The 13746-nt window shown below is 40.3% G+C and overlaps 1 protein-coding gene across 3 annotated transcripts in view; it reads right to left on the bottom strand.

Annotated features, from left to right (window-relative positions):
- The window catches only part of Thsd7b (thrombospondin type 1 domain containing 7B), an 844758-nt gene that overhangs the window by 703177 nt on the left and 127835 nt on the right, over positions 1-13746 (bottom strand). For all 3 annotated transcript variants that reach the window (XM_060372003.1, XM_060372004.1, XM_060372005.1), the window contains exon 2: positions 9653-9825. In XM_060372003.1, coding sequence (XP_060227986.1) covers positions 9653-9791 — 139 coding nt within the window. In that variant the 5' untranslated portion in view covers positions 9792-9825. The remainder of the gene's footprint in view (positions 1-9652; positions 9826-13746) is intronic.

The following is a 13746-nucleotide window of genomic DNA, read 5'->3' as shown; positions in this document are numbered from 1 at the left end:
TGAAAGAATACTATATATCCTTTAAAAGATGAGACTGAAGTGTGAGACCTAGTATATAATATTAATCAAGATATTGTGGCATGATGAAGGCTAGCTGCAAAAACAATGTAAGGATTCAATTAGATGAAACCATACATACTTCTACAATCAAGGGTATTTATGAAAGGTACAAAACAGATAAGGGATCCAAGATGGCAGTGACCAGCTTGCACTGTATCTGAGGGGCAGAAGATCTGAAACTCCAAAATGTGTGAGTGGAGTGGTGGCTGAAGCCAGAACATGAACACTGAGGCTTCCTGGGAAAGAGGGGACAACCCATGAGCTAAGACCATTTGGATCCAGGTCACCCGTGGATGTCTCTGGGGTCTGAGAGTGGCAAATATTCAGCTCCCCCCAACATGTCCCTTTGCCCCCAGCATGGCCCCTCTGCTCTGCTAAGATGGCAGTAGTTGCCCCAAGCACTAGCCTTCATCCTAGGTGACCGAGACCCAGATGCAGCAGCAGCACAAGCCTCCCAGCTCAGCTGCTGCAGGAGCTGTCCCACGCAGAAGCCTTCCTGCTTAGTGACTGAGATGGCCAGGCAGCTGCCACAAATATGGGTCTCCCTGTCCTGAGACCAAACAGGGCACACTGCTGAGCTGAAGGGTCGCCTACACTCTCATTTGCCCCTGCGAACCCAAATCCGAGAGTAGAGAACAGGGGGAACCCCTTCTGAGAAGGCCTAAAAGTGAGTGAGTACACCTTCAAGTGAGTGCATGCAGAGCCCCAGATCCAGGGTCCCTCTACTCTAGCATCCAGACATCGGATCCCTCCCATCAACAGCCCCCCTGTCGGTAATATAGGGATTCTTGGGTCAGTGTTCTCAACATTGAAGCGCCAGTTTCTGTCAGTCTCCCAGAGGAGTCCAGGGAAATAATTCCTGGAGCCAAGATGGTGCAACCCAGACAGACCTGAATACCTGGAGGACAGTATGACAGGCCTGTGAGTCACTGAGGCATTCAGGGTGCTTATGCATGCACATTGCACCTTCGAAGGGTACCAATACCCCCACCGGTGCTTACATCCCACCCTTCCAGACATCTTCACACTCTAGCACCCTGTCCTTCAAGACACACATCCACGCACACTCCCACGCTTGCCCACATGAGCCTGTGACCTTCCTCCGTTAGCTATAGCTGAAATAGCAACATCCACTCTCAAACAGGTAGATCTCTCTCTTCTTCCTGAAGAATAATCCAGACTCCAGAGACAGAGAGATCCACTCTGAAGTACAGACTCCAGGAACAAACAGCAAAGGTTACAGCTAAGCAGATGGCTAGAGGTCAGCGAAACAACACGTCAAACAAAAATCAGGACATCATGGCCTCACTAGTAAACCTATAAATCAATGGATATTTTAAGTCACTAGAAACAGAGGAAAATTATCTCAAATCTATGCTTATCCAGTTATTAGAGGTACATAAAGAGGAAATTGACAAAGTTCTCAAAGAAATACAGGCAAACAAATAAAGGCACAAGTAGAGACATATAGAGAGGAAACAAACAAAAAAATAGAGGCCATCATGGAAATACAGAAATCCACATTCAACCATGAAAAGGAAATAGGGCAAGACATGAAAACAGAATTAGAATCAATAAAGAAAACACAAACAGAGAAAACTCTGGAGCTGGAGAACTTAGAGAAAAGATCAGGAAACACAAAGGTAAACATCACCAACAAAATACACGAGATGGAAGAGGGAATCTCAGATGATGAAGACACAATTGCAGAAATTGATATATCTCTCAATGAAAAAATAAAATCGTAAAGTTCCAAACACAAAACATCCAAGAAATCAAGGGTGTCGTGAAAAGACAAGATCTAAGAATAACAAGAATAGACAAAAGAAGATTCCAGACTCCAAAGTCCAGAAGATATTTTCAAGAATGTCATAGAAAAGAATTTCCCAACTTAAAGAAAGAGATGTCCTTAAACAGACAAGAGGCTTACAGAACACCAAATAGACTAGACCAGAAAAGAAACTCCTTATGTCACATCATAGTCAAAACACTAAATCTAAAGAACAAAGAAAAAAATATTAAAAGCAATAAGGGAAAAAGGCCAAGTAACATATGAAGGTAGACCTATCAGAATCACACCAGACTTCTCAACAGAAACTATGAAAGCCAGAAGGGCCTGTGCAGATGTCATGCAGACTTTAAGGGACCACAGATGCCAACCCAGACTACTATAACTAGCAAAGCTTTCAGTCAACATTGATGAAGAAAACAAAATATTCCATGGCAAAACTAGACTTAATATCTACATAGCAACCCAGCCCTACAGAAGATACTAGAAGAAAAACTCCAATAAAATGAAATAACTACACCCAAGAAAGCAGAGGATATAGATAACTTCACAACAAAAAATTTAAAGCAAGCAAGCATAGAAACACAGTAACACCGCTAACTCCACAACAAAATAAGCAAACATAGAAACACAGTAACACCACTAACTCCACAATAAAAGGAACTAACATTCGTTGGTCATTATTACCTTTCAACAGCAACAAACTCAACTCTCCAATAAAACAGGATCCAACATTCAGTTGCATCCAAGAAACACAACTCTTCAACAAAGATAAACACTACCTCAGAGTAAAGGGATGGAAAGAAGGTTTTTCAAGCAAAGGGACCCAGAAAACAAGCTGGGGTAGCTATCCTACTATCTAATAAAATAGAATTTCAACCAAAATTAATAAAAAAAGATGAAGAGGGGGCACTTCATTCTCATCAAAGGAAAACTCCACCAGGAGGACATCACAATTCTGAACATCTATGCCCCAAATACAATAGCACCTACATTTGTAAATGAAACATTATTAAAGCTTAAATCATACATCAATCCCAACACCTTAATAGTGGGAGATTTCATCATCTACACAGAAACTAACTAGGGAAATAACGACACTTACAGAGGTCCTAAATTAAATGGACCTAATAGATGTCTATAGAACTTCTCAGCCAACTCAAAAGAGTAGCCCTTCTTTTCAGCGACTCATGGAACCATCTCAAAAATTGACCATATAGTCCTCACAAGCCTCAACAGATATAAGAAGATCAAAAATAATCCTTTGTATCCTATCAGACCACCATAGTCTAAAACTAGACCTCAACAACAACAGAAATAACAAAAAGCCTACACACACATGGAAACTGAACAACTATTGAGTGAGAGCTGTGTCAGAGAAGAAATGAAAAAAGAAATTAAAGACTTCCTAAAATTCAGCAAAAATGAAGGCATAACTTCAAACTTATGGGATACAATTTAAGCAGTGTGAAGAGAAAAGTTCATAGTACTAAGTGCCTTCAGAAATACATTTGAGACATCGCATACAAGCAACTTAACAGAACACCTTAAAGTCCTAAAAAAAAAAAAGTAGACACACCCAAGAGGAGTAGACAATTGGAAATAATCAAACTCAGAGCTGAAATCAATGAATAAGAAACAAACAAACAAAAAAATTCAAAGAATCAATGAGACCAAGAGCTGGTTCTTTGAGAAAATCAGCAAGATAAACAAATCCTTAGCCAAACAAACTAAAAGGCAGAGAGAAACTATCCAAATAAGCAAAATCAGAAATGAAAATGGGGACATAATGACAGGCACTGAAGAAATCTAATCATTAGGTCTTACTACAAAAGCCTATATGCCACAAAATTTGAAAATCTAAATAAAAATATAAATTTTCTTGATGGATTTCATTTACCAAAAATAAATCAAGATCAAGCAAATAGATAAAATAGTCCTATATCCCCCAAGTAAATAGAAGCAGTCATCAAAAGTCTCCCCTCCAAAAAAAAGCCCAGGACCACATGGTTTCAGCGCAGAAGTCTACCAGACCTTCAAAGAGGAGCTAAGTCCAATTTTTTTCAAACTATTCCACAAAATAGAAGCATAAGGAGCATTGCCAAACTCATTCTATGAGGCCACAGTCATCTTGATACCTAAACTACACAAAGACCTAACCAAAAAAAGAGAACTTCTGACCTAACTCTTTTATGAACATTGATGCAAAAATATTCAATAAAATATTCGCAAACCGAATCCAAGAACACATAAAAGATAACATCCACCATGACCAAGGAGGCTTCATTCCAGGCACGCAGGGGTGGTTCAATATATGGAAATGAATGTAATCCGGCACACAAACACATTGAAGGAGAAAAACCACATGATCATCTCCTTAGATGCCAAAAAAGCATTTGACAACATCCAACACCCATTCATGTTTAGTCTTGGAGAGATCAAGGATACAATACACCTACCTAAACATAGTAAGGTCAATATACACCAAGCCTATTGCTAACATCAAACTAAACAGAGAGAAATTTAAATCAATCACACTGAAATCAGGGACAAGGCAAGGCTGCCCACTCTCTCCATATCGCTTCCACATAGCACTTGAAGTCTTAGCTAGAGCAATAAGACAACTAAAGGAGATCAAGGGGACATAAATCAGAAAGGAAGTGGTGAAAGTATCACTCTTCACTGATGATGTGACAGTATACATGGGTGACCCAAAAAATTCAACCAGAGAACTCCTTCAACTGCTAAACACCATTAGGAAAGTGCCTCGAATCAAAATTAACTAAAAAAATAATAATAAAGAAATAAAATAAAATAAAATAAAATCAGTAGTCCTGCTGTATATGAAAGACAAAAGGGCTGAGAATAGGGAAATTCAACCCTTCACTAATAACTAGAGTTCGCTGGGGTGACTCTAACAAAGCAAGTGAAAGACCTGTTTGAAAAAAAACTTCAAGTCTCAGAAGAAAGCAGTTGAAGAAGATATCAGAAGATGGAAAGATCTCCCACGCTCATGAATCAGTAGGATTAACATAGCGAAAATGGCCATCCTGTCAAAAGAAATCTACAGATTAATCCAATTCCCATCAAAATACCAACACAATTCTTTACAGAGTTTGAAAAATAATTTTCAATTTTATATGGAAAAACAAAAACCCAGAATTGCTAAAACAACCCTGTACAACAGATCACTTGGAGGTATCTCCATCCCTGATCTCAAACTGTACTACAGAGCAATAGTAATAAAAACTGCATGGTACTGGTGTAGAAACAGAATGGTGGATCAATGGAATTGAATAGAAGACCCTGAAATAAACCCACACACCCTACGGACACTTGATTTTTGTCAAAGAACCAAAAACCATACCATGGAAAATAGACAGCATCTTAAACAAATGGTGCTGGCATAATTGGATGTCTACGTGTAGAAAAATGCAAATAGATCTATATTTATCTCGTTGCACAAAACTAAAGTACAAGTGGATCAAACTCCTCAACATAAAACCAGACACACTAAATCTGTTAGAAGAAAAAGTGGAGAAGAGCCTTGAACTCATTGACACAGGAGATAACTTCCTGAAGAGAACACCAACAGCACAGGCTCTAAGGTCAACAATCTATAAACAGGACCTCAAGAAACTGAAAATATTCTGTAAAGCAAAGGACTCGCTCATCAGAACAAAACAACTGCCTACAGAATTGGAAGGGATCTTCACCAGCCCTATATCTAATAGAAGACTTATATCCAGAATATATAAAGAACTCAAGAAGTTAAAAAGCAACAAATCAAGTAATCCAATTAAAATATGGAGTACATAGCTAAACAGAGAATTCTCAATAGAGGAATATCAAATGGCAGAGAAACACTTAAAGAAATGCTCAATGCCCTTAGTCATCAAGGAATTGCAAATCAAAACAACCCTGAGATTTCACCTTATACACATCAGCATGGCTAAGATCAAAAACTCAAGTGACAATACGTGCTGGAGAGGATGTGGAGAAAGAGGAACCCTCCTCATTGCTGGTGGGAATGTAAACTTGTACAACCACTTTGGAAATCAATCTGGTGCTTTTTCAGACAATTGGGAATAGTGCTTCCTCAAGATCCAGCTATACCACTCCTAGGCAAATATCCAAAAGATGCTCAAGTATACAACAAGGACATTTGCTCAACCATATTCGCAGCAGCTTTCTAGCCAGAAGCTAGAAGCAACCCAGATCCCCCTCAACCAAAGAATGGATACAGAAATTGTGGTACATTTACATAATGGAACACTACTCAACAATTAAAAATGAGAAATTCATGAAATTTGCAGGCAAATGGTGGGAACTAGAAAAGATCATCCTGAGTGAGGTATTCCAGAAGTAGAAAGACACACATGGTATATACTCACTTATAAGTGGATATTAGACATATAATATAGGAAAAACACAGTTAAATCTGTACACATAAAGAAGGTAAACAATGAGGAGAACCCTGGGTAATCTGATCAATCCTCATTCAGAAAGGCAAACAGTGTATACATCAGAAAAGGGAGAAATCAGGAAACAGGACAGGAGCCACCACAGAGGGCCTCTGAAAGACTCTACCCAGCAGATGCTGAGACTCATAGTCAAACTTTGGGCAGAGTTCAGGGAATCTTATGAAAGAAGTGGGAGATGAAAGACATGGAAGGGACAGGAGCTTCACAAGGAGAGCAACAGAACCAAAAAAAAAAAAAAAAAGAAAAGAAAAAGAAAAAGAAAAAACTGGGCCCAGGGGTCTTTTCTGAGACTGATACTCCAACCAAGGACCATGCATGGAGATAACCTAGAACCCCTGCACAGATGTAGCCCATGGCAGTTCAGTGTCCAAGTGGGTTACATAGTAATGGGAACAGGGCCTGTCTCTGACCTGAACTCAGTGGCTGGCTCTTTGACCACCTCCCCCTGAGCAGCCATATTAGACCACAGAGGAGGACAATGCAGACTGTCCAGATGAGACCTGATAGGCTAGGGTCAGAGGAAAGAGGAGGAGGACCTCCCCCATCAGTGGACTTGGGGCGGGGATGGGAGGAGATGAGGGCGGGTGGTGGGATATAAGTAAATAAGTAAATAAATAAGTAGCAGATACGGTGTGGGCTACACGGCCTAGAGCTTTGCTTTCAGTTTTTTGCTCTTGACATTTTTCTACTCTTGAAGTTTATGGTCGTGTATAAGTTACTTCAGAATGAGGCGCAGTAGACACTGAGAAAATGAAAACCTCCACCTTGATGTTTATTTTCAACAATGCCTGTGTCTTCTGGAAAATGTTCCCTCTCCAAAAACTCAGTTGCTTATTTTTGGAAAACAGATCCATAAGTTTTCTTCTAAGTAAGCTCGTTTTCCTGACACATCTCACTCAGGCTGAAGATTTACTACTCTCCATTTTAGTTGCAGTTCTCGGGGAACATCAGACAGTACGGTAGCCAGATGAAGTATGAATCGAAATGTTTCTCTCTTGTGGGCTGGGGAGATAGCTCATTTTGTAATGTGCTTGCCAAGGCCAAGAGTTTGATTCCCCAGAAGCCTGGAAAGAAAAGGCCAGGTGTTGTGGCACACATATACTAGCCCAACACTGGGAAGGCAGAAACGGGGGCGTTCCTGAAGTGTGCTAGCTTGTCCACCCAGGCCCAGTTGATGAGTTTCAGGCCAGTAAAATTAAGCTGATCCTTGGACCCTATACAAACTACCCTCCTACAAACATAAACACACAAAACATTTGACTTCTGTGATTAAAATAATATAGTCCCCTTTACAAAACTGCAGTTTGACTTAAAAACCATCTCCAAAGCTTGGCAACACTACTGTGTGTGGGAAAAAAAAAACAAACACAAATCACTAATGCAGTATTGGAGCCCACAATTAAATGAATTTATAGAGGTTTTAATGCAATTAAGTTTTCTCCAGACTATATCTCTAATGGCACTGGGATTTTTTTTTACTTAATATACTTGAAAACATAATTCACTTTCATTTTTGCAAAGTCATTTAAATATTATGAATATCACTTTTATACTTATTTCCATAGTGACAATATGTTCGAAGTCTATTTAATTTACAGATGATGGGACCCAAATGAAACTCTTTAAAGACCATAGATCTTTTATACCACCATGTTCTCCTTCTAAGATATTAAGTGTGTAAGTTATCTATACTTGCAAGAATGGACTCTTGAAGCAGTAATAAATATTGTAAATGATCTGATTGTGAAACTTTAGGAAAATTAAAATCCATAACAAAGCAAGCATTAGAGATACAAAGAGCCATACGAGAGTAACAACCCTATGTTTAGGATTCATAATTTAAGCTAATAAATTATTAGGGCTGGAAATTAAAATGAACAAATCTTTTACACAGGCAAATTAAGGACATCGTTATAGAGTAAGTTATATATGAGCTTGAAAGCCTGAAATCAATTCTTTCACATAAATGCATAAGGAACTGTACACAAGATGGCTAAGGATCTCTAAACACCATGAGGAGACCCTGTAGTTAACAACCATGGGCACAGCTGTTCAGATAATTATTTCTAAGATTTTTGTGCGTATGTGTGCATGCACATATATGTATATGTGTGTATACATGCATGTGGATGCCTCTGGAGAGCACAGGAAGTGCTGACTCGCTTGAAGCTGTATTTGCAGGTGGTGGTGGACCACACGAAATGGATGTGGTCCTGAACTTGGGTCCTCTGCAAGAGCAGCAAGGGCTTTTGACCACTGCCTCTTCACTCCAGCTTGAGAGAGGTAATTCCCTGAGCTTCCAAGGAATGTAAATAATAAGCCCACATATAAATAATGTAAATAACAAGGAATGTTATTATAATAAATGTTATTATAATAAATAATAAGGGATGTAAATAATAAGCCCACATGTAAATAATCTGTGCTGGAAGACATTTAACAATAAATAGCTAACAGGTTTGAACCCTGAAAGGAAGACATACAAAACAGGCCCAAGGCCTTTCAGCTGAGGGATCAGATCCACTCGGATGGCATATACTACTTCTTAGATGCAAAATAGTTGGCAAAGGAGATGCAGATACAACTGTGGAAATGATTACTGTAGTTGACAACAGCACAACAATTCTAAAGAATAACAAGTGTTGCTGTCCTGGGTGGCAATTAAGCAGGAACAAAGATCTAATGTAACGATAGGCTGAGGGCTCAACTGATAACAGGCCTGGCTTCTCTCGTCTAAAACAAAAGGGGGAACTGTAGAGAGCTGCATAATGCCGTGCCTTAAAGATGGAGCTGGTTTCCGCCTTCCACCTTCCCGAAGGTGAGTGCTCTCTGTCACAAACAACTCCATATTTGGCTATGGCTGAGGATCTGGCTTACTTCCGTGTATGTGGACCTATCTGCATTGCCCACGTGGCACGCTGAGGTTGGCTACCCAGAGGCTATTTAAGCTGTGGGCTGGCTTTCCCCAGGGTGAGAAGATTGTTCAAGGTTCCTGAATAAACTGCATTGAAAAAAAAAAAAAAAAAAAGAACCTTAGCTTTGTTCCCAGCCCCTATGTGACCAGCTCACAATCACCAGTAACTACAGCTCAAGGGAATCCAGTTCCCTGTTATGGCCTTTGCAGGCATGCACACACACACACACACACACACACACACACACACCAACAAACAAACAAACAAGTGAAATCTTTAAAATAAACTTAATGTATAACAAGAGCCTGTTTTTCCTTCCTGGGTATTTCCCACTGCTCCATAAATATGAAAGGAATGTTCTCCTCAATGACCATGGCACAAATGAGCAGCCACCACATGCTTACCTGTTTTCCAGATGAACTGATTGTCCTTTCGGCCTTCCAATTGAGCTGCTTGGGACATCAGGAGAGAAAGCACTAGAAAGAGCTTCCTCATGCTCCTCAGGACCCAGTGAGTGGCAGTCAGATCACTCCTTGGAAACATTCTTCAGATTTTCAGCGTCTTCACTTGCCTAATCCTGAAAGCAAGAGGAAGACAGGTGAGTGCTCATGAGTGCAATCAGGACGTGTGCTGACTGCAAGGGACTTCCATGGGACCATATAAACAGATACCCCACTACGCAGTATTGTGTCCCTAAAAGTAAGCAAGTTTGGGGAATGTATCATAGTTTTGCTTCCTTCTATTCAGGTGGATTCCTTGAGGGGCTCCCAACTGAGGAGAGAGATTGACAGGTACCACTAGGACACAACGAAGAGAGGAAAGAGCACCCAGAACAGCTGTGAGTGAAGTGACAAAGGATGAGGCCTTTGATGAGATGAAATAGAGGGAATACACAAGATAATATCCGAGTAGAGCCGCAGGGACACACAAGGGCTTGAAGGAGTGAAGGACACATCCAGCAGACAGAATATGGCACTGAAAGCTAGTTATGTTTGTGTTCAGGGACTAGTGATTAAGTGAGTGACTGCTTTGAAGGACACAAAGGGGAGGGAGGAATGGGTGGAGATGAGATTTGGAATATAGGTTGGGGACCAAGTTGTAAAAAGCCTTGAATGCCAGGAGAGAATTTTAGAACAGTAAAGAACTTTTAAATAACGCACATCAGTGGGTATCATCACTTACTAGTGAGTAGGGCTACATCAGCTGGAAGTCAGGGTTGTGAAACTGGTGAAATAGTTTCAGCACATATAGGTAAATGAAAATATTAGAAGGGATTTAAGAAATAGAATAGAGACTGGGCAGGAAATATTCAGTGGAGAGTTTGACATGGCAGAGAAGAAAAACTCAAACAGAACAATAAATGTAAAATGCAAACAAATGGGTGAAGAGTTGACATCCATCACTAAGAAGGTGTAACCTTGAGCCATGGATTTGAAAGGGAAGATTGAAATAATGTTTTATAATACATGAAATCCGATGTGTCTACCATACACATACAGTTCTATTTTGTGGAGCGTTTTTGCAATGATAGAAACAGAACTCAGGGCAATATATGCTACACCAGTGCTGCTCTACTTATCAACACAGTTCCAGATAGAATTTTCTATCAATGTAGAAAATTACACCCAGAGCCAAAAAGTACGAAATTAGGGTTAATATTTGATTATGAAAAATATAACATGCATACATATATGTACATGTGTGTATGTATGTATAGATACAGATACATACTTATATGCATACATATATACAAACATACATACATACATATATTCATGAAGATTCAATAGCCTGAACAGCATAAAAATATCCCAGGTAAACGTGAGCCCCGCTAACATCTAGCAATGTTTCTAATGGTGAATCTGACTGTGGCCATCCTGCTGACCAATGAGAAAGAAATAGCTACTGTAATCCTGAAGTCCTCATATACAAAGTAATACAAGACACCTCGTGGGAGGCTCGGTTCTGATTATCTCGAAAGACCCAGGAAGAGCATATCAATGCAGCATTCTCTAGCCCTAGGCTGCCTGCTGACACAACTGTGAAGGACTGTCTTGTTGCAAAGAGGACGTGAAGACCCATCCTGAGTACGGTGCCACATACCCTACACTTTGGCCCCAGACTGAAGCGGAAAAGGTTGGGTGAGCATTAAGCGTGTATGGCTTCATCTCTGGCTCCTGGTTGTGGTGTGACTCGTTTCAGGTTTCTTCTGTGATCTCTACAGTGATGGACTGTAACCTGGAAATGTGGGATACAAGAAACCTTTCTCCTCTAACTTGCTTATTCCCAGGGTGTTCTTACCACACCGTCAGGAAGGAAACCAGAACAACTGTTTTTGATTGATTGTTCTCTTCATAAGAAGCCAGTGCCCTATTCCTACCACTTAGAGAATTCATGCAGGGTCCTCCTAAATACGAGTGGTGCTGAACAGTACTTCATTAGATAGCACAGACAATGGCAGATGGCATCTGATGCAGTCCCATGGCGCTCCTAGAAGATACTAAGGGTACAGTGGCAAAGCACAAATTAGTAAAAATAATTCTAGGAGGATCCAAGCAATGAACTTGGAGTACACAGCTCTCTGGCGGCCTGCCTCAGCCCAGGGAAGAAGATAGTGTTTTAAACGATAATCCAAAGCTCCACTTCAGATTTCTATATCGCACACCAGAGTCAAAGGGAGTGAAAGTGGAAGACTCTGGCCGAAATAAAACAAGTCCACTTGTTGGCCTCAAGAGTGGCCTCTTAGAAGTTTTCATGGCTCCTTGGAAGTACTACTAGGCTTGGCTCTAAAACTTCTGTCCTTGGCAACTGAGCTGAGCACACGTCCTCGAAGCAAAGAGCCAAGAATATGATCTACCACAGCTGTGCCTTTGCTAAAGTCTGGGCATCACGGGCACTGAAGTGCAGTTTATTCTAAGGTCTCTAAGAGTTCATATGGTATTTTTGTGTAAAGCAGAAAAAGAAATCCCCTTCTCAAGTAGAACATTTTGGTAGACTATTCTGGATGTGAGCTTTTTTTCTGAACCCCAGTGGTCAGTGTCCTGGGCACATGTTCTAACTGCCTGCTCATGTGACTGACTCACACAGACACACACAGACACAGACACAGACACACACACACACACACACACACACACACACACACACCATCACTGGGAGGCATGCTCTTCCTCCCACTCTGCTAGTGCGAACACTGCTATCTCCAGAGCTGGAATTTGACAGAGCTAGAAAGGGTCTGAGAGACAGGATGCAGCCACAAGTCTTCTCTTTCCCCTCAACTTCCCAAGAGCTGTGATTAAAAAACACTTGTAACTGTGCCTAGATGCACCATGACATGTTAAAATATTCCCAGGTCTTTTGTCTCAGTCGATGCTTCCACTGAATTCAAACTACTGTTTTACTGAGGAAACAATATAGCATTTTCTAACCACACACACACACACACACACACACACAAACACACACACACACACACACACACACACAAACACAGTGAGATTGTTTAATATAGATTTGATAAAAGACTATTCTGGACAATTGGGGTAAGGCATCACTGCCGATTACTCTGCTGAGAAAGTAGAAAAAGCTACATTGTTCCCTGAAATGCTATGCCTTCCCAAGACTCTTATTAGGGTGAAAATATACCTAGACAAAAGCAAATGGGAGTTGATTATTATACAATGAGAGGTCTAAGTGAGTGCCATGTTAGACTGAGTTTAATAAAAATGATGACCGTGTTTGGGGGTAGGTTGTGATTGCTAAAGTTTAAAAAAAAAGGAATTAGCTAGAGAGACCAACTCTCTACTGAAGCTGTGTGTTTTCATGATACAAAATTGCCACAATGTAGGTGTTTGTTTTCTTCCCATTCTCATTAGTGGGATGCATTCTTACCTATCCATCATAGGTAAAACTAGACTCAAGATTCAGATGTAAACTGAAGGAAAGCACACTTGCTCTTTTTAAAATGTCTACAAATAGGCAGCCGGACAGAGGTTGGCAATAGATTATGAGTTCCAGTGAGACCATGCATAAGCCAAAATGACCAGCCAAGGATTCATTCATAGATCAATATCTTCAATTCTGCATCAAATCTTTAAATCTTACTTAGAAAAATATTATCTTTATGTAGCTTACTCTGAGCTTTCATCTCCTCTTGTCACTTATCACTGGCCTAAAGTCCAATTCTGAATCTTCAATGGGACACAGTGCCTTAAGACCTTCTTTTCTGATTATCTAGGGTAGGTCTCTTTACTCAGAGTCCAGCATCCCCAGGATGAATAAATTTGAGAAGCCATGTACTCCACGATCACTGCAGAACCTAGCTATCATCCATAAACAAGGTATCATGGCAGTAGGGCACATGGGATATATTTAAAATAACAAAATCTAAAGAAGACATTTGAAAGTGCACAACCAAGTTCTCTACAGGACATTACAGCAATCACATTCTCAAAAATTCCCGCATGCTTTGGTGTTTTTAGTTCTTTTCTGCTGTACC

This window comes from Meriones unguiculatus, chromosome 18, assembly GCF_030254825.1.
Source record: "Meriones unguiculatus strain TT.TT164.6M chromosome 18, Bangor_MerUng_6.1, whole genome shotgun sequence".
Classification (NCBI taxonomy): domain Eukaryota; kingdom Metazoa; phylum Chordata; class Mammalia; order Rodentia; family Muridae; genus Meriones; species Meriones unguiculatus.
This window is presented reverse-complemented; position numbering and strand designations above follow the sequence as displayed.